This window comes from Cornus florida, unplaced genomic scaffold (assembly GCF_030987335.1).
Source record: "Cornus florida cultivar Cherokee Brave unplaced genomic scaffold, ASM3098733v1 CherokeeBrave_3.0.0_Hap2_Chr10, whole genome shotgun sequence".
Lineage (NCBI taxonomy): Eukaryota > Viridiplantae > Streptophyta > Magnoliopsida > Cornales > Cornaceae > Cornus > Cornus florida.
Genome location: NW_026775580.1, coordinates 89,374,253 through 89,394,535, shown reverse-complemented (window position 1 = coordinate 89,394,535; position 20,283 = coordinate 89,374,253). Strand labels below are relative to the sequence as shown.

At 35.0% G+C, this 20,283-nt stretch overlaps 3 protein-coding genes across 3 annotated transcripts; 1 reads left to right on the top strand and 2 right to left on the bottom strand.

Annotated features, from left to right (window-relative positions):
* Nucleotides 1–511: 511 nt before the first annotated feature.
* On the bottom strand, nucleotides 512–4,359 carry LOC132279984 (uncharacterized). The gene is made up of 2 exons (XM_059782072.1): nucleotides 3,653–4,359; nucleotides 512–2,419 (listed from the first exon to the last, which is right to left on the bottom strand). The coding sequence occupies exon 2, from the start codon at nucleotides 2,342–2,344 to the stop codon at nucleotides 542–544; it is 1,803 nt and encodes a 600-aa protein (XP_059638055.1). The 5' UTR covers nucleotides 2,345–2,419; nucleotides 3,653–4,359; the 3' UTR covers nucleotides 512–541.
* A 1,227-nt stretch (nucleotides 4,360–5,586) lies between these two features.
* On the bottom strand, nucleotides 5,587–7,675 carry LOC132278101 (uncharacterized). The gene is made up of 4 exons (XM_059779924.1): nucleotides 7,340–7,675; nucleotides 6,196–7,152; nucleotides 5,895–5,918; nucleotides 5,587–5,775 (listed from the first exon to the last, which is right to left on the bottom strand). Exons 1-4 carry the CDS (start codon nucleotides 7,673–7,675, stop codon nucleotides 5,587–5,589), a joined length of 1,506 nt encoding a protein of 501 aa, XP_059635907.1.
* A 9,069-nt stretch (nucleotides 7,676–16,744) lies between these two features.
* LOC132279983 (myb family transcription factor EFM-like) lies at nucleotides 16,745–19,543 on the top strand. The gene is made up of 4 exons (XM_059782071.1): nucleotides 16,745–17,225; nucleotides 17,812–18,444; nucleotides 18,583–18,659; nucleotides 18,853–19,543. The coding sequence occupies exons 1-4, from the start codon at nucleotides 17,033–17,035 to the stop codon at nucleotides 19,330–19,332; spliced, it is 1,383 nt and encodes a 460-aa protein (XP_059638054.1). The 5' UTR covers nucleotides 16,745–17,032; the 3' UTR covers nucleotides 19,333–19,543.
* Nucleotides 19,544–20,283: the final 740 nt, after the last annotated feature.

The window sequence follows — 20,283 nt, the reverse complement described above, 5'->3', positions numbered from 1 at the left end:
CGCCTTCCATTTGAACAGAACTTCATGACCACTGAGCACTGGAATGATGTAGCTGAGAACATGAACACCAAGCATGACAAGAGATGTATAAGCAGTGAGATGCCCCTTGTTTCTGGTGTAAAGTGATTGGCTTAATGTGCAGAGAACTGCAATTGTTAGCAGCAAAATCCGAAGTGCATTCTCAAAACCTTTTCGAAATACAACATCGTCCAGCTTCACAGTATAAGAAACCAGAAAGGTGTCAAGGTTAATTGGGCTAAGATAAAGAGGATCTTCCTCATTCCTTTTGCTGATGATGGAGACTTTGATTTTTGGATTTAATAGCCAACATGCATTTGTGGGTGGATACTTTATCTTGACTTCAATCAGACAATCCATTCCTCCTTCAAGATTTGTGGCATTGTATATGAACTTTTGAAAAGATTGGAAATCCCTACAACCAATTAGATACATTTCTCCAACAAGAGTGTTATATAAACCCTCAAACCTCAGAGAAAGACTGTTGGCGTGTTGGCTAGTAATACTGAGATGCCCTGAAATTTCAATTTCCAGAATTAGAATAGACTGGTTTTTTAATCTCATGTTTCTCTTCATGTAGATGGGGCCAATAACGTCCGCATGATGAACCCAAAGATACTACCTCTATTTTGACAAATGTCCTAGATGTCTGAGCATTTAGTAATGTCTGTGGTACAGCACAAAGACGATTAGAGAGCGCATCTGAGAGAAAAGTGAAACTTGCTTCGTCATTACCCTTTGGTGATGGATACTGAAGAAATGAGTTCCTAAGGATGGTTCCCAATATGGAGGGCTTGCTTCTCTTCTGAAACTGACTTGCCTGCATAATCTTAGAATATCTGTAGGAGCATTTTAAGTTTCTACTCCAATGCAGATTATTTGAAAAATATTTAAGACTTGCTGCTATATCAAACATTAGAGAAGTATGTGAGTCTGTCTCATTGATGCTAGATATGGTCCCAAACACCATACTTCGTTGCTTAATAGAGAAAGTAAGAGGAATGTACAAGCAGATACGATAACTGCATCTTTCTGACCGACCACCAACTTGGCCAAGACAACCAACCATACAGAGTTGCCCATCTGAAGAATGCCATATTCCCTCTGCAGAAAGTGTCATGCTTGACAGACCTGTCCTCTCAGCTTCCCTGTGCCAATATTTGCTTGAACTAAATACTTGAAAAACAGCAGATACCCTTGCAGTTTTCATCTCATTTTCATCAATTCTTGCCTCACAATGAAGGTTCTGAATGATAAGCTTGAACTGGTTGAAGTCCTCATCAGAGGCCTCAATCTTCCTATCAAGAACAAATGGGCCTAGCTTACCATGACAATCTTTCCAGCCAATACATTCCAAATTTGGCATAATGTTAAAAATATCATTCAACTCCACATCCATAAGCTTTTCACACAATCCATCTCCTGTAAACATTTTCACATCTTCCATGACCAAATTGTCTTGATGTGGATATGGACTGCAAGCTTTTGACAGGAGATTTACAGCCCCGAACTGGTAATTCGAGTAGCTTACCAACTGTGAAGATATGTGGATTTTATCGAAGTATGTGAGATTCCATTTCTGGTTCATGCTTTGCATTTCACCACTGATAACTCTAGCGCTTAAAGTGAAGGCCTTGGGGTACCGAAGAACAAGCATGATTTGATCATCTTGTACAAGGGTGGGCTCATATTTGTACCCACGCCTATATTCACCATATTCATGCATAGATTCCAATGAATCAACAAATTGACTTGAAGTAGGCATTGTTGCATTCCCCAACAAACACATCAAGTGCTTTCCTCCATTATCCTCAGTCTCAATATATATCCCTTCAAAGAGAATAGTGAGACTAGAGATCCCTCGTGCCGTATAAAATTTTGGGGACCATTGATAAGGTTTGGACGAGTACAAGCTTCTTCTAGTTTTGGCAATTTCCAATGCACCACTGATACTAATCGCATTTTTAGCTCTACAAACTGGATCCACGTCCATGATCCAGAAAGAGACTAATTTCATGGGAGGCCCTGGCATGTCATGAACACCAAATGGCATAAATGGTGCTCCACCCGACTCCTGGTACCAATCTCCATTCAAGAAGAAGTGCTCTTTTCTTAATCTGTCGCCCCTGTTATCATCAGGTTCTAACTCAGAGGCTGATGATAAAATAGAACCACACTGCTTTTCTATCTCAGCACAGCGATTGTATGTGTACATTATCGAAGGATTATCTGGAGCTTCAAAATCCACGTATGAAGATGCAAGCCTAAAGATGAACATCAGCAACCACAGCGTCTGAAAATGAAGCACAAAAGGTAGAATTTCCATCACTGTGGTGGAGACCCTTATCCTCTGGAACAATGTTGGCTATGAAAATGAACTTCTATGGTAACAAATAAGAAACTGCACAAAGAAAAAGTAGGATTTTTTTTCTCATTAAAAAAAAAAGAAAAAAAAAGAAAAAGAAAAAAAAAAGAGTAGGAATTTTACAAATACAAGAAGCAATGAACTCGAATGGATCCAAATGAACTAGTTTTCTAATGTTCATTCTCAACAGATTACCAGAGGAAATATATGGGTTGCAATCTTTAAGTCTATATAATTTCAATTTAAATTCTGAAATAACTTCAATCATTAAGACAGACCTGGAAGCACTTTTTCTGTTCCGATTTGTGTCTCTTGAGGATGAAAATTGAATGGAACAATTGTTTATATCTTGAGCATAAAAAATAAAAAATAAAAAAACAATAGCATATATAAGGAAGGAAGGAAGGAAGGAAGGAGAGAGAGTAATTACCAAAGTCACAAGAGACTCAGTTTTTTTTTTTTTTTTTTTTACTTTGAAATGTAATCTGAATAACAAACTAGGGAGAACATGCATGAATTCATTGAATTATTTTAGATGGTCAAGCATCTCAAGCTATGGCGAATCAAGCATCTCAAGCTATGGTGAAGAAGAAGAAGAAGAAGAAGAAGAAGAAGAAGAAGAAGAAGAAGAGAAGAAATTAAAAAACGATGCAGATCACATGGCTAAAAAATTACTCAATCAACATTATTATGATAGCTGATGATCTGCCTGTTTTTATCTTACAGTAAAATGAATTTTTTATTTCCAACATGCTTTGGTACTAAAATGGATTATTGTATTACCAATAGAAAAGTGTTGACTATCTGATTCAACAGTGATGGAATATGCACTGCATGCTAGAGCAAAATTTGGATCATGGGTCATCATATAATTGTAGTGTAATGAAAAGGAATCTCTTGGATTTCAAGGAAACTTGGGTATGTCAACGGCTGGCCAGCCGACCGAATAAGTTGGAGACATGCTTTGAATTTTATAATTGGTTGAAACTAACATGGAAGATGAGTTGTTCTGTTCTATATAGCTCTACTAATAACTTGGAATGAATTTCAAACTCTATCAGTGGTATGTGATTTTAACTGAAATGGGAAATGCATACAGAAGTTATATAGCTTATGATATGAGCTTCTACTACTATATTCTTAAAGGGTATTGATTTGCAATAAAAACCTAGATACGATGCATTTTTTTTGAAGATTGTTACATAGTGAAAAATATTAAAAATTGACAAGCAAGAATGGCATATAATGTCTAAGAAGAATTTTCCTTACTAATAAGCGCAATGCAGAAGGAAAAAGACAAAGCAATTTTGGTTCCAAGCCACCACATTTCTTTTGCGCATTTCATCAAACAGTTTAGGTACCAGATATTATATCTGGAAAATTCAGATTTGAAACAATTCAATTAACTTCTGTTGAGATCACAGAAATAGGGGACATGTTTGAGAGTATATGGCACATAATTCCTCTGTGATAGAAATGGAAACGTAAAATCTGGCGCATGGATTTTTCGTCTAAAAGTTTAGAGTTTCGTCTCAGGCATTGAGTGTGTGTGTGTGTAATAAAGTAGCGAGTACAACATAACAAGCCCAAAGAGACTATATTGGATGTTTCTGATCCCGAGTCCAAAGACTAAAACTAGAGCATATTAATGAGTTACTACTGAACCAGATATGGGCTAGGCCCTGCCTTAGAGTGTTTTTTTCTTCTTCTTTTTTTTCTTTCTAGTTTTCATGAATGCTTCTGCTCCCGCTATTATTTAGTTTATTTTTGTTGGCATAATGGCATTTAATGTGTGAATACTTTTTAACTGTGTATTATAAAATGGTGAGCTCAAATATGATTGTTGGCTGCAATTCAAACTTATTTATCTGTGTGAGAGATTTTTTTTTTTTTGGATCAATTAGAGATGTTTTATTTTCTTTTTGGGTAAGAAGAGGTACAAAATCGAAAATATAAAGACCATAACTTGGCATGCATGTCTGAGTTACGTTATTTCAAAATGAAGGAAAAATAAAGTGTTATTTAATTTGAGATTGTCATTTCATAATTTACCTTTTCATGAAAACAGAGAGCACATAGCGATCAACATTTAAAGTAGACTTATCAATAAAACCATGATATCTTCTTATCAATTCCAATGTCAAATCTTCATATGGCAATGGACATTAAAAAAAAAAAAGTTCTTAAAGAATTTTCCTACTTTTATCATATATAAAATTTCCTTCTTTTGTTTCTCAAACTTGTCAGTATAAAGTTGGAACACAAACACATAAGAAAACTACTGAATTCTTTGGAAAAATTACTCCCTCACCTGAATTCTTTGGGAAAATTACTCCCCCTTAATCACCACACACAAATATAAAAGGAGTGATGATAAAGTAAACAAGCACAAATTCACAAGACAATAGTTATACGTGGTTCGGCAAAATACACTTACGTCCACAGAGAGCCAGATTTTCACTAGAGATTGTAAACCGTAAAATAAATCACTCACAAGGAAATACTAATTTCTAAACAACAAATCTCTCACTACACAAAGTGTCCTCTCAAATACAATGAGAGTAAAAAATCTAGAACAAAAGTTTTTTCCACACCCACTAATTTTCTCACCTTAGAGCTCTTTGCACTCTCACACTTTGAGCCTTGAGGCCTCTTGCTATTTATAGGCAGAGGCACTCAACATGTACCGTAACTTGGGCAGAAAATATAGCATACAATCCCTGACTTTACCCCATCTGCTGCCATTTATATTTGTACAGAGGCAGCAGCAATTGGGACAGCAAGCTATAAGCCATAAAAGTAAACTTTTCATTTTGTTGAATTATTAGCCAACAATTCCAACATTCTTTAAGTACTAAGTTTGGCTACCTAGATTCATTGCTTGGTCTTTCCAAGTGTAAAAAACGGAAGCTTTAGTCATGCAAAACTCCTCATTTTTATCTTCTATTTTCCAATCCCTACTTGGAGCCATTGAATCAACAATCTACACTACTAGAATCAGATACCATGAGACCTTTTGAAGTGCAATTTCGAGTTGTCAACTGAATCCTTTATTAAGCTTAGAACATACTCGTACAAGCACAAACTAAAGAGGGCTACAAAAGCCAACTACATTACTAATGCAAACAAATACATTACAAAATGACCACAAGTTATTTGACAACCATGTTGAGGGTTGTAAGCGCAGGCTTCGAGTCAATGGATCACTCGGGGAGCAGACTTTCATGCAAGTCAGACTTCAGGCCCAGATCCTCGCACTCCTCTGGCTTCTCTGTCTGACAGTGCTTCTGATAGTTAGATTTCTGTTGAAAATATACTATCACTGAAAGTACCAACACCATGGTTGCAACCGTAATGTGACCAAGCTTAGAGTACAAGTCCAAACTCAAGTCCTGAAATTCATAGTTGATGTGTTGATCATTTGGAATACGATCTCTCACATAGTCGTACATATGTAACAAGATTCTCACCATCGTAAAGCCCAAGTAGTATGATTTTCTCAGAGGCTTACCTTGGATGTGCCACAAAGTGTTGCCTACAATTTGTGGAAGCAAGAAGAAATCATGAACTAGGCCAGAATACTTGTCCAACAATATTAACCATTTTCGCAACTTTCTGATATTATTTTCAGCGCACATACAGTTTCCAGGCTGAATAAAAGCTTGACTTGCATGCATTTCACAAATGACACAAAAAATGGAAAATCCAATTATATGAATGGCGAAGGTGATGAGGAAAACCAGTTTATCACTTGGGATTCGGGTTTTCCCTATATTACCATGAGCAAGTTATCTGCTGCGAGATTCCAATACTTTCTCATAAAGTTTGACAGTTATGAGCAATGCAATTAGCAGAAGAGTCTTGATAGCAAAGTCAAGTACCTCAAACCAGTAGAACTTCTCAAAGTTGTACACTTCGGTTCCATAATAATACCTGTACGCCTTCCAGTTGAACAGAACTTCAACACTAGTGATCAGTGGAATGGTGTAGCCGAGAGCGTGGACACCAAGCATGACAAGAGATGTATAAGCAGTGTGATGTCCCTTATTTCTGGTGTAAAGTGATTGGCATAATGTGCATAGAATTGCAACTGTTAGCAGCAGAATCCGAAGCACACTCTCAAATCCTTTTCCAAATATTACATCATCCTGCTTTGTTTCATAAGAACCCAGAAAGCTGTCAAGGTTGATTGGGCTAAGATAGAGAGGATCTGCCTCATTCCTTTTGCCGATGACAGAGACTTTGATTTTTGGATTTGATAGCCAACGTGCATTTCTGGGTGGATACTTTATCTTGACTTCAATCAGACAATCCATTCCTCCTTCAAGCTTTGTGGCATTGTTTATGAACTTCTGAAAAGATCGAGAATCCCTGCAACCAATTAGATACATTTCTCCAACAATAGTGTTATATAAACCCTCAAACCTCAGAGAAAGACTGTTGGACTGTTGACTAGTAAAGCTGAGATGCCCTGAAATTTCGATTGTTCCTGCATTAGAATAGACTGGTTTTCCAATCTCATGTTTCTCTTCATGTACATGGGACCAATAACGTCCGCATGATGAACCCAAAGAGAGTACCATTATTTCAACACATGTCTGAGCATTTAGTAGTTTGCGTGATTCAGCACAAAGATGATACGAGAGCACATCTGATAGAAAAGAGAAACTGGCTTCATCATTACCCTTTGGTGATGGATACAGAAGAAACGACTTCCTAAAAATAGTACTCAATTTGGAGGGCTCGCTTCTCTTTTGAAACTGACTTGCCTGCATAATCTTTGAATAATTGTATGAGCATTTTAAGTTTCTGCTCCAATACAAAATATTCGAAAAATGTTTAGGATGCGCTGCTATGTCAAACATTAGAGAAGGATGCAAGTCTGTCTCATTGATGCTAGATATGGTCCCAAACACCATACTTCGGTGCTTAATAGAGAAAGTAAGAGAAATGTACAAGCAGATACGATAATTGCTTCTGTCTGAAGGAGCACCAACTTGGCCAAGACAAACAACCATGCAGAGCTGCCCATCTGACGAATGCCATATTCCCTCTGCAGAAAGTGCCATATTCCCTTTCCCTTTGTTCGCTTGAACTAAATACTCGAAAAACAGCAGCTACCCTTGCAGCTTTCATCTCATTTTCATCATTTTCTGGCTCACAAAGAAGGTTCTGGATGATGAGCTTGAAGTGGTTGAAGTCCCCATTACCGGCCTCAATATTCCTATCTAGAACAAACAGCCCTAGCTTACCATGATAATCTTCCAAGCCAATACATTCCGAATTTGGCATAAGGTTAAAAATCTCATTCAACACCACACCCCTAAGCAATTTACACAATCCATCTCTTTAAACATCTTCACCTTGTCAACAACCAAATTATCTTGATGTGGATATGGACTGCAAGCTTTTGACAAGAGATCTTCAGCCCCAAACTGGTAATGTGAGTTGTTTCCCAACTGAGAAGATATGTGGATTTTATCAAAGTACGTAAGATTCCACTTCTGGTTCAAGCTTTGCATTTCACCATGGATATCTCTGGTTCTTAAAGTGAAGGTTTTGGGGTACTGGAGAACAAGCAAGATTTGATCATCTTTTACAAGGGGGGACTTGTTTTTGTACCCGAAACTATATTCATGACCATATTCATTCATAGATTCCAATGGATCGACAAATTGACTTGAAGTAGGCATTTTTGCATTCCCCAACAAACACATCAAGCGTTCTCCTCCATTATCCTCGGTTTCAATATATATCCCTTCAAAGAGAATAGTAAGGCTAGAGATCCCTTGTGTCATATAGAAATTTGGGGACCATTGATAAGGTTTGGATGAGTACAAGCGACTTCTAGTTATGGCAATTTCCAATGCAGCACTGACACTAACCGTGTGTTTAGCTCTACGAACTGGATCCACATTCATGACCCTGAAAGAGACTTATTTCAGGGGAGACCCATTGCCAAGACTGTTGCTTGGCGTGTCACAGTCATCAAATGGCATCAGTGGTGCTCCGCCTGACTCCTGGTACCAATCTCCATTCAAGAAGAAGAGCTCTTTTTTAATTCTGTCGCCCCTGTTATCATCAGGTTCTAACTCAGAGGCCAATGATAATATAAAACCACACTGCTTTTCTATCTCGGAAAAGCGACTGTATGTGTATGTTATCGAAGGATTATCTGAACCTTTAAAATCCTTGTATGAAGATGCAAGCCCAAAGATGAATACCAGCAACCACAGTGTCCATAGGTAAAGCACTAAAGGTAGATTTTCCATCACTGTGGTGGACCCTTATCCTCTGGAACAATGTTGGCTATGAAAATGAGCTTCAATGGTAACAGATAATCAACTGTGAAAAAGAAAAAGTGGGAATTTAAAAAATTCAGGAAACAATGAACTCCTATTGCTCCAAATGAACTAGTTTTCTAATGTTCTTTCTCAACAGATTACCAGGAAATATACAGGCAGCAAACTGTAATTCTATATAATTTCAATTGAAAATCTGAAATAACTTCAATAATTAAGACTGACCTGGAAGCACCTTTTCTGTTCTGATTTCCCTCTTGCGTTGAAAATTGAATTTGCCTATCGAAAAATAAATAAATAAATTGGAAGTTGAATTTGGAAATGTAAAGAAAAAATTGTTATGCTGGAGCAATTGTATTTATCTTGTGCATTAACGCAAAAACAAATAGCATGTATAATATGGAAAAAGAGAGAGAGTTATTACCGAAGTCACAAGAGACTCTCTGTTTTTTTACTTTGAAATGTTGTCTGAATGACAAACTAGGGAGAGCATGCATGAATTCATTGAATCCTTTTAGAAGGTCAATCAGCTCAAGCTAGCTCTGGCGAATCATTTAACAGAAGAAGAAGAAGAAGAAGAAGAAAAGATGCAGATCACATGGCCAAAAAATTACTCGATCAACATTATCATAATAGCTGATGGTCCTATAGTGATTATGAATTACCTTTAGTAATTCCCTTTTTTTTATTTATTTAAATTATATTTCACACATCCTGCACTGTGAATCTTTGCATGTTCCATTCATACTTTTCCAGTCTGTTTTTATATACAGTAAAATAATTATTTTATTTCCAACCTGCTTGGTTACTCAAATAGTCAAATAGATACTGTAGATGGGATATGTATTAAATACTAGAGCAAGAGTTGGATGATGGGTCATCATAGAATTGTATAATGAAAAAGAATCTGTTGAATTTCAAGGAAACTTGGGTAGGTCAACGGCTGGCCAGCTGGTCGAATACCTTGGAGATCTGCTCTGAATCTTAAGTGGTTAAAACTAACATGGAAGATGAGTTTTTCTATATAGCTCTACTAATAACTAGTACAGAATTTGAACTCTTATCAGTGTGTGATTTTAACGGCAATAGGAAATGCATGCAAAAGTTATAGTTCATAATATGAGTTTCTACTACTAATCTACTATATTCTTAAAGGGTATTGATTTGCAATAAAAACCTAGATAAAAAGAGACAAAAAAGAATGACATTTAATGTTTCAGAATAAATTTCATCACTAATTCTGTAATAATCGCAATGCAGAAGGAAAAAAGACCTGAGATTTTAGTTCCAAGCAACCACATTTCTTTTGCGCATTGTATCGAACAGTTTGGGTACCAGATATCATATCTGAAAAAAAAATAAGAATTTAAACAATTCAATTCATCTTCTGCTAAGCTTACACAAACAGCGAACATGTTTAAGAGCATGATGCACATAATTCTTCTGAAATAGAGATGGAAACGTAAAAAATGGCAGACACAGATTTTCGTCTCAGGCTTTGAGAGAGAGAGAAATACGTACAAGTATGAGAATTAAGAAGCCCAAACCATTTATCTAAAGCTTAATTCTTGGCCCAGTATACGAACCCATTTCAATTTCTTGGGCCTCATGTTTCTGATCCAGAGTCCAAACTAGGGCATTTTGACAAGACGTTGCTGTACCAGATCTGGGCTTCAGCTCTCTCTGGGAATGATTTCATTTTCTGTCTTTTGCCGGTTCAAGCAATTAGGCACCCACTCACAATATGCAAAAACGAGAGATGAAGATGTAAACTATACAATGAGATAAAATTTAAATGGGCCCGTTAAATATTTCTTACAATCTTCTTTTCGGAAAATAAATATCTAACTCACTCCGCTCTAAATTTATCAGAATCTGAACTTTCAATCTTTTACTTGGGGAGGGAAAGAAGATACATGCACTCATATAATGTTCTTGTTTTTTCTTTTAATTATAATAATAATTAATTAATTCTTAATTAGTTGTCTACAATTTATAGAATTTCAACTTGCAATTCAAACTTAAATATCTTCGGAGCTTTGTAAATTATTTATTTGTTTTAATAAAATATCTTGAAAGCCTCCATAGTCCAATGTATCCTATCGATCTTGGAGTGCTATCTAAACTTCGATCATCTGCATTTACTAATCTAACATTTAAATTTTGAAAAATATTTTCTTTATTTATTTTTCTTTTTGTTTTGAGAGATGTTGAGAGTGAACTTTTTCAAATTTTAAAGCGAAAAGTTTGCGAGTATTGGTGTATAAAACAAAATAGTCATCCACGATCAGAAATGGATAGATAAATCATAAATAGAAACTATAGGTCAACAATTATAATAGATAATCATAACATATATTCGACCTTATAATCATAGCAATATGGACCACTAAAAATTAGTACTTGGAACCTAATGGGCTACAATGTTGAAAGATACTGATTTATAAGTATTAGACCAATGTAGTAGTGACGCGTTATGAGTATATATATATGGGGTGAGATTGGTTTAATAATGGATACTATTAGGTCAACAGTGGCATAAACTTAAAGTTTGTAGCTTTCTAAATTCGTGTCTTCAACAATACTCTAAATGTGGTCTTTCTAAGAAGCTATCTTTTACCAAGAGGCCGACCAAAGTGATTCTAATTCCATCCCCACTCTCTCATGCTTCAGATGCTATATGCTTCTTCGAGGTCAAAACTTATTTTATAATTTTTCAAAAAAATTTCGTTGATTTTACTTATATATATATATATATATATATATATATATAGTTAGGAGTGGTACAATAACATATAATTAATTTGGGAGTTTCTCGTAACCAGCTTTGGATTGGATATTTATCAATCGTGCAGTTTCAAATAGGTGCTTTTGATTTAAAATTAGAAATAATTAAGTTGAAGCTAGAAGCAATCGTCTTCATTGGGAGACAATTTTTTTGGATCTTTGGGGATTAGTCAAGATGCGTGAAGAGCTCCTGACACCCTAGATTAATTTAAAAAAAACTTTGAATAAATCCAAATCCAACAAACTGTATCGATGCTCCCAAATGTAACATTAATAAAATTGTTGTCATTCATTAGAAATAATTAAGTTGAAGCTAGACGCAAATTGTCAAGATGCGTGAAGAGCTCCTGACACCCTAGATTAATTTTAAAAAAACCTTTGAATAAATCCAAATCCAACAAACCGTATCGATGCTCCCAAATGAAACATTAATAAAATTGTTGTGGAAATGATCGATAACATTAGATTCAGATTTAAGGGGCTAATTAATAGGGTTTATTTATCATTGATCAATTAATGTGAATTACACAACTACTTATTTATTGTCCTAGGTTTAGTTGGATAAGATCATATAAAGGAGGAACTATGGAATACACAACTAATTTGGTAAAACATTATTTTCTTCAAATTTTCAAATATAATATATACTCTATATATATTTCCTGATCATAGTTTAAAGAGAAGAAGAATATTATAAAAACCATCAACTTTAGAAAAGCTTCACTAAGTAGGATAGGTAGGATAAGCATCCGAATAATTCAAAATTCAAAGCTATATATATATATATACATCAATCATCGACATATAATCAAGTTCTGATGGCAAAGTGCGAATTTATCCTACATGAGTTAGAGGATTTAGTAGAACAATCAGTTCCTCATCATGCATCAAAAAATACTGCCAGTTCATGATTCTCATCAAAAGAAACCTTACTGCCCGTAAATGTACCTATCATTAGCTTTCCGTAAAGCCTAAATTAAGCATATTTCATATCCTGCAAATTAAAGGCCATCCATTTTTTTTCTTCTCACTTTATATATATTAGTCTTTGATTTGATGATCGAGTTGAATGGAATTCTGAAAATAAAAATTCATGGACTTGACCTAATGAGATAGAAGAAGATGGTTTTGGCATTTGGATGGATAAAGAAGAATAGAATCTTGCATTTCTTATCCTTGTTTTTGCAACTTTATTGATTATATTATAAGTATATAAACCTTTTTCAGAGCGTAATTATGCTTACATTATTGGCTTTTTTCTGCATTCATTTGTTTATTCCATGCATATCATATTATATACTAATAGTTCGGGGTATATTATATATATAAACCTACATGTCATGCACCAATTGCTAGCTAGTGGATAATTTTTGTTTCAACTTCAAAATAAATTATGTCAACGAGGTAGTTCACGCAATAAGCTTTTAGGGGTCAATATATTTATTTATTTATTTATTTATTTTATTCTGAATCATATAATGCATTTACCATACGTACTCATTTTGTCTTTTCATTAATGATACCCCACTCAAATGCCTCCATATCTTTGTGAACCAAAACTAATGAGTGTCTAAAAATATTGCATTGCATTTCATGGGCAAACAAACACTAAAATTTTTACATCTACATTAACAAGTAAAGTATCTGCTGCAGCAGTGCCGCCTGCAGCTGCATATATTATATATATATGTATATATATACACACACATACAGACATTCACTATATAAAATATTTACGTGCTATATACTATAAATTTGCCTTTTGGAAATATCCATGAAAAAAGCCATAGGAATATGTAGGCCTTGTGGGGCAATATTTAGAAGGCTAGTGGTCCAAACTTGGGCTTTTCACGTGATGGGCTTGTAAAAAGTATCTGATAGGCTGCTTCTGGCTGGCACTTTTGGACAATCTTACCCAACAACCACAGCCGGAGAAGAAGGTTTATAACATGTAATTGGGCATATATGTATATATATATATATATAACAAATTAATTGGGCATATATATACGTATAAAATAATTCATAGCTGAAAGAAAGGAAATAACTTTCACATTTATCGTTCACTTTGAAAGAAAGAAAATAACACTAGGTACGTTACAAGTTTTAAAGTTCTTACTTCTAATTTTCTTAAATGTAATATACTCAAAGTAAGTAATATATATACATATTATATATGTATATGATTTGTGGACATATTGGTGCAACTGTAATTTGTATAGGAACATTTGCATATGCTTCCGTTTACATATTTTCATAGGGGATAATTTTTTTTGTTTATTTTAAAAAAAATAGAATAAAAAGTACTGCAAACTAGGTGTGTATCAATAAAATAATAAATAATAAATAATAAAAAAATGTTGCCAGAAAAATATCTTAATTACCACCTTATTGAGGGTTGAGCTCATGTTTTTCTATAAAATCAAATATTTCCTCAAAAACATTCAAATATTACAGTAGGTTTTTTTCCATAAAATATTCAAATTGAAAAATGGTTAAGTCTGTATATGGAGGAGCACCAGAATGTCCCCATATAATAGGCGTAGGTTAAAATGATTCTACTGCAGCTCATTGTAGCACACCACCTATTTTCGATATACAACCTTGGTTTCGATTTTGTCACTAGATATATCGTATTATACTGTAATTGGAAGGGAATATTCCCAATATATTTGCACCAGACAAAAGGGATATTCAGAAGGACGATATGGGGAATATTGGGACACGTGTTACGAGGAAAATTGCTTATATAGAGAGAGAGAAGAAAGACGTGTACACAGAATGACATGGAGAGAGAGAAGGAAGAGAATCTGAATAAAAGGTGTGGGTTGGAGTCTTGTTCCAGAAGACTCATTTTAGAAAGCGACCAACTATCATTATTCCGCTCTCAACCCCTCCATTTTCTCTCTTTTTCAGTACACAAACGCTCTCTGTAACCATACTGCAATGCTATTGAATTGACTTGGATCGGGTCAAATAGTTTGGTACCAAACCATTAAACAATAAATATGTTTTTGAGTATGAATTGGGGATTTATAATTGAAGTTGAAAAAAAAAAAAAAATAGTTCAATGTTTAAATATAAAAAAAAAAAAATTATAATGTAAAAACAAATTGCTCTTTATCAATAAAAAATAATAATAGTATCTCATTTTAAAGTGTTTTATTCCCAAGTTTTTTTTTAGTTAAAGTTTTATTCCCAAGTTGGCACATCAGTCCTCACAAATTCTCAAAATCCACATTAATTTATTCCAACTCACAAAGGAAAAAAATGTATAAACAAAAAACTGAAGTAATAGAAATACATACATGCATACACATATATTTACATACACACCTACCTTAATTAATTAAGGTGCAAAAAAATGGTCCGTTATAAAATTAAAATGCATCATTGAGATACAAATTCAAGATATATAACAATAGATTAATAAACAAACATCTCACTTTCATACACATTCACAACATTCCACTTTTATACGCAGTCACTTTTTCTTTCAAATCACAATATTCTTTGAATGTCCTGTCATACTTTATCATTATTTTTAATAGTATTTTTTTAAATCACTTTTGAAGCCTAATTTTGTAATTAATTAGATCATGTAACATTTAGAGCAGCAAATGGGCCGGAGTTAAGGTCATAATATTTTTAGTTCCATTTCGTATCACTCTCTTGTGAGGGAATCAGTGTTGGACTTGTATATATATCATTTTTATTTTATAATTGCTACTCATCTTTAAGGGCATTTTTGATAATTTGAAGACTGCCAGTAGAATTGTGTATAAACTATAAATAGACGCACATAAACAGGTCTTTCCAAACCAGAAAGATGGTGGATCATGACCAGGATCCGAACTTCTCTAGAAGTTCAAAGCCCTTGTTAATAGTATTGCTCTATATATATATATATATATATATAAAGAGAATCTTCCTACCTTCCTACCCACTTCACTAAAGTTAGTAGCAGAGAAGAAGATTCCCATCTCTTAGGCTCCTTTTTTATTCTTTTGGGCTTTGAGCTTTGTGGGTGTATTCCCTTAATTTTAGAGTCGTAGAATTGGAACACAGATATTCCTTTCTTAAGAGCAAATATTATATTCTTATAATGAATGTTTCATTTTAGGTTAACTCTCTCTCTCTCTCTAAACAATTGTTCTACATTTGAGTGAATATTGCAAAGTGCTATACAGTTATATATATATATATATATATATATATATATATATATATATATTCACTCAAATGTAAACAATGATGCAGCTTTTGAAACCAAAAAGAAAGTTGCATGGTGAAATTTGATATTGGGCACCCTTAGAATCTCTCTTTCTTCTTCTCAAGGTGGTAAAAATAAAAATAAAAAAAATGCATACGTTATGTGCTTTTTCCAAAGCCTTTATATTGTTAATTAATCATAATAGAATCATTATTTCATATCTTAAAGATGAATGGATACTTTAATAAGAACATGGGACACTGCCTCATTTTGGTACTTACTGTGCAGGTTTTTCTTTGTTAAACCTGACGAGATCAAATTAATCATAACCATAAACAAATCCAAACAATCCTCTTTCTTAACACCCATTTTGCCACCCAAAGGTACAATTTGGATTGTATTGCACTTTTACACAATTTTAAAATAAATATTAACCCGCACAGCTAGCTTAGTGGATAAGGGGTCTCCTACGACTAATTGGATGTATGTCCTGAGTTTGTTGACAGGAATCGTATTGAAAAATAACCAATTTAGCCCAACGAGGCTTTTTATGAAAACCTTTAAGTATGACAAAGAAATAGGCAGCAAAAAGAGAAGGATGTTAGGATAAAAAGAAAATATTAAACGGGTCATAATTCAAAAAACAAAAAAAAAGAAAAAAAAAATAAAAAGGGAAAAAATAAAAAGAGAGGAGGAACACTAGGAACTAGGAAGGGAAGAAGAATCATCTTTTGTATTGGTGAATGGTGATTTGAATTCCTAGCTATATACTGTAGTATAAAGACGTACTGCATGTTGGAGGGTTCTCTCTCTCTCTCTCACACACACACAGTCTTAGCACATGACCTTCAGGTGTCAGAGAGCTAGCCTCTTGATTCCTTCTGTCAGGTCACATTTTGTTAGCTTTTGCCTTTGTTCTTTGCAAGAAGTTACCATCCTTGTGCTTTATCTATCTCTCCTAATTTAGCTGCTTTTTCTTTTCTCTCTCCCCTTTCTCTCTCTAAAACCCCACTTTATTCTCCCTCGAACTCACCCCTAAAAAGAAGGCGATCCCCCCTCGATCCTCCTTGTGTTCACAAACAACATTCATCCCTTCATCTCCCTCTCTCTCTCTCTCTCTCTCTCTCTCTCACACACACACACACACACACAATGAGTTCAAACCTAGCTAGAAAGAAATAGGCCACCACCCACTTTTCTTGCTCTTCTTTCTTCCCACATACAATTTTAACACTGTGCCTCGATCCTAGATGAGCTTCAACATATATTTGTGATAATTAGAAAGTTGATTGAATAGATTTGTTATTGTTATAAGACACGTACACATATATACATATATACACGTAAATGATGGTGTCTCCCTCAGAACTAAGCCTGGATTACAAACCACATAGCTATCCTATGCTGCCAAAATCTTTTGGAGAGCAGACTGATCAGACTCAAAAGCTTGAAGAGTTCGTTGCTCGTCTCGAGGAAGAACGCCTCAAGATCGATGCTTTCAAGCGAGAGCTTCCCCTCTGCATGCAACTTCTCACCAATGGTACCTTCTCTTTTTTTCCTTTTTCATTTTGATATGCATAATTGTAATCTTTGCGCTGATTTTGCATTCTAAGCTTAATGGTTCAAGTCTCTATTATTATTCATAACTTTACTATATATATGTGCATATGGTAGATATATACAGAACCTAAATCATCTAGCTACCTTAAGATTCAAAAGGCATTCATATATATATACATATATATATATTACTGCCCTAGTGTGGATATTCATGTTCTGCACAATATTAGTGTCTAGCTTTTAATCTTCTCTAGCTTTGTCTTTTACATTAGTAGAAGCAAGAAATAGCTTTTCATGTGCCTAACTTTATATATATTTGAGTTGTCACCAATATTTCTTAGCATTCAAAAAAAAAAAAGTTTGCAGATCATTCTAAATTTCATTTTTAAGAAGAAAGGCTAATTGGTAAACAATTTTTATATATATATCCCCCAAACAGTTTCAATACTGATTTTGTTCTCAATATAGCAATATTCACATCATGTAACAGCTCACTTTATGCTAGCTGTTATATAAACAATTACCATCGATCTGTTTTCTTATTTCGGGCTTATATATATATTCAGCCATGGAGGCTTCAAGACAGCAGCTACAAAGCAACCGGGCAAATCAAGGGCCAAGACCGGTGCTCGAAGAATTCATACCCCTTAAACATTCAAGCTCAGAAGGCTCAGAGAAGGCAACAAACATGTCGGACAAGGCAGATTGGATGACATCTGCACAACTCTGGAGCCAAGCAAGTCATGAGGAAATTAGCAAGCCACCACAAAACACCATAATATCCCCTAAAACTGAAATCTGCTTTGGTGTCAGTGCTAAGCTATCCTTAGATGACAAACAAAGGAGCGGAGGTGCTTTTCATCCATTCTCCAAAGAAAGAAACTCATGTCATAGTCCAATGGCTCTTCCTGATTTGGCTCTGGCGTCTGTCAACAAAGAAATATTGGAGGACAAGAAATTATCTGAAGCCGAAACCGGAATATCTTACTCCAGGATTGACATTTCTTGTAATGGTGGCAATATTGTAACTGCCGGGATCCACCAAGATAAAGGAGCCGAGACTGCGGCAGAAGGTGAAACAGCAACCACCACCAACAGTACCAATACTACTCAAACTCATAGGAAGGCTAGGAGGTGTTGGTCCCCGGAGTTGCACCGACGATTTGTTAATGCTCTTCAGATGTTAGGTGGTTCTCAAGGTACTAAATTGTAATAGAGAATTTTTTTTTTAAAAATAGATATGCATATATAATTATAATTAATCTTATGAATCTATGATGATGATAAATAAATTATTTGTCTTTTTATTTTTTTTTTTTTTGGTACAATAATTACAGTGGCCACACCAAAACAAATCAGGGAACTGATGAAGGTTGACGGTTTGACCAATGATGAAGTTAAAAGCCATCTCCAGGTGCCTTTCTCTCTCTCTCTCTCACACACACTGACATGCATGAGCACCCTTTTTCTTTTCACTGCTGGTTCATTTGGCAAAGTTGTGTACGTACGTGTAACAAAATGCAGAACAACAGTACTGTGCATATTCTCATGCATTGTCCTTAGTTTAACAAATACTGATGACTATATATATGCACACACATATACAGAAATATAGACTGCACACCAGACGACCAAGTCCAAGCCCACAAGCTGCAGGAACACAACCGCCCCGGGTGGTGGTCTTAGGGGGCATATGGGTCCCACAAGATTACTCCACCGCAGCGGCGCACGGTGGTGCACCCACCCTCTACGGCGCACACCCAACTGCCCATGCCTCCCCACTCTACTGTGCGCCACAGGCGCCCCAAGAATATTATCCTACGCCACCACAGCCCCACCACCAGTTGCACCACCATCACGCGCTCCACCACCAGCTCCAAGTGTACAAGGCAACCTCACCTACCCATAGCATGCCAGAATCTGACGGAAGGGGCGCCGGTGACAGGTCCGAGAGCATTGAAGACGGCAGGTCCACGAGTGGAAGCTGGAAGGGTGACAGCTGTGGCAACAATGGTGGTGGAGAGAGAAGAATGCTGGCGATGAGAGAGGAAGGTGATCAAGAGGGCAATGGAAGTCTCAAGTTCTAACTTAACTTTTACTGTAACTAGGGTTAGGGGTAGGGTTAATTTGTATTGTTAAATGTGTTTGTTGTTCTCTATGTTTAATGATGGACAGTAGAGAGGGTAAAAAGGTCATAAGGAAAAAGTGAAGGTTTGTTTTGTTATCCATTCCATTGTATCACGTCTTATTTGATGAAAATTGAAGATTGGATTATATGGTTCTCGGCGTTTTCTGTTACTTTTTGCTTTTTGTTCTTTTGACATGTTTGCCCTTGTTTATGTGGATAATGACACTCACGGCCGTAACCCACCATGTTGAGTGAAAATGGACTTTTTATTTATTTTTATTATTATTATTCTATAACGTTGTAATTAATAAACGAATACTTATTAGAATCAATCCAACCCAATATAGTATAATATTATAAATATATTATCTAACTTTGTAATATGTATTATATAGAGTATCCAAATGTTTTTAGCATTATCTTTTATTCTTTTTCCTTCTTTCTATTTCTCTTTACTCTATTTTTTTCCATTAACATAGAGTTAAATACCAAATTCTCTTTTCTTTTCTTTTTTTTTCTTCATTTATTTTCTATTTTGTGTTTTTTCTAGTAATTGTTTCCGGATCTCTTTTGACATTATATGATGGGTTAGCACAATATTTCTGGAAGGCTGAAATTGACAAATCATAATATTGAGCTACGTACTTTAACCTGTTAATTGCCTCATTAGCACTCCATTTAAAAAGTATACTATATATATATATATATATATATATGAGCAGATCAATGATAATATGAACATTTTAAGAATTGTGTTGTGTATAATTCAATATGTCATAATGTAATAACGGTATTAGGCTCTTACTCCTCAAAAGAATGTCAGAAATTTAAGTCTCAGTAAAAGTGTATGTGATGATAAAAAACATATTATAATGTGATGATAAAAAAGTAACTGCATTTCATAAAATAA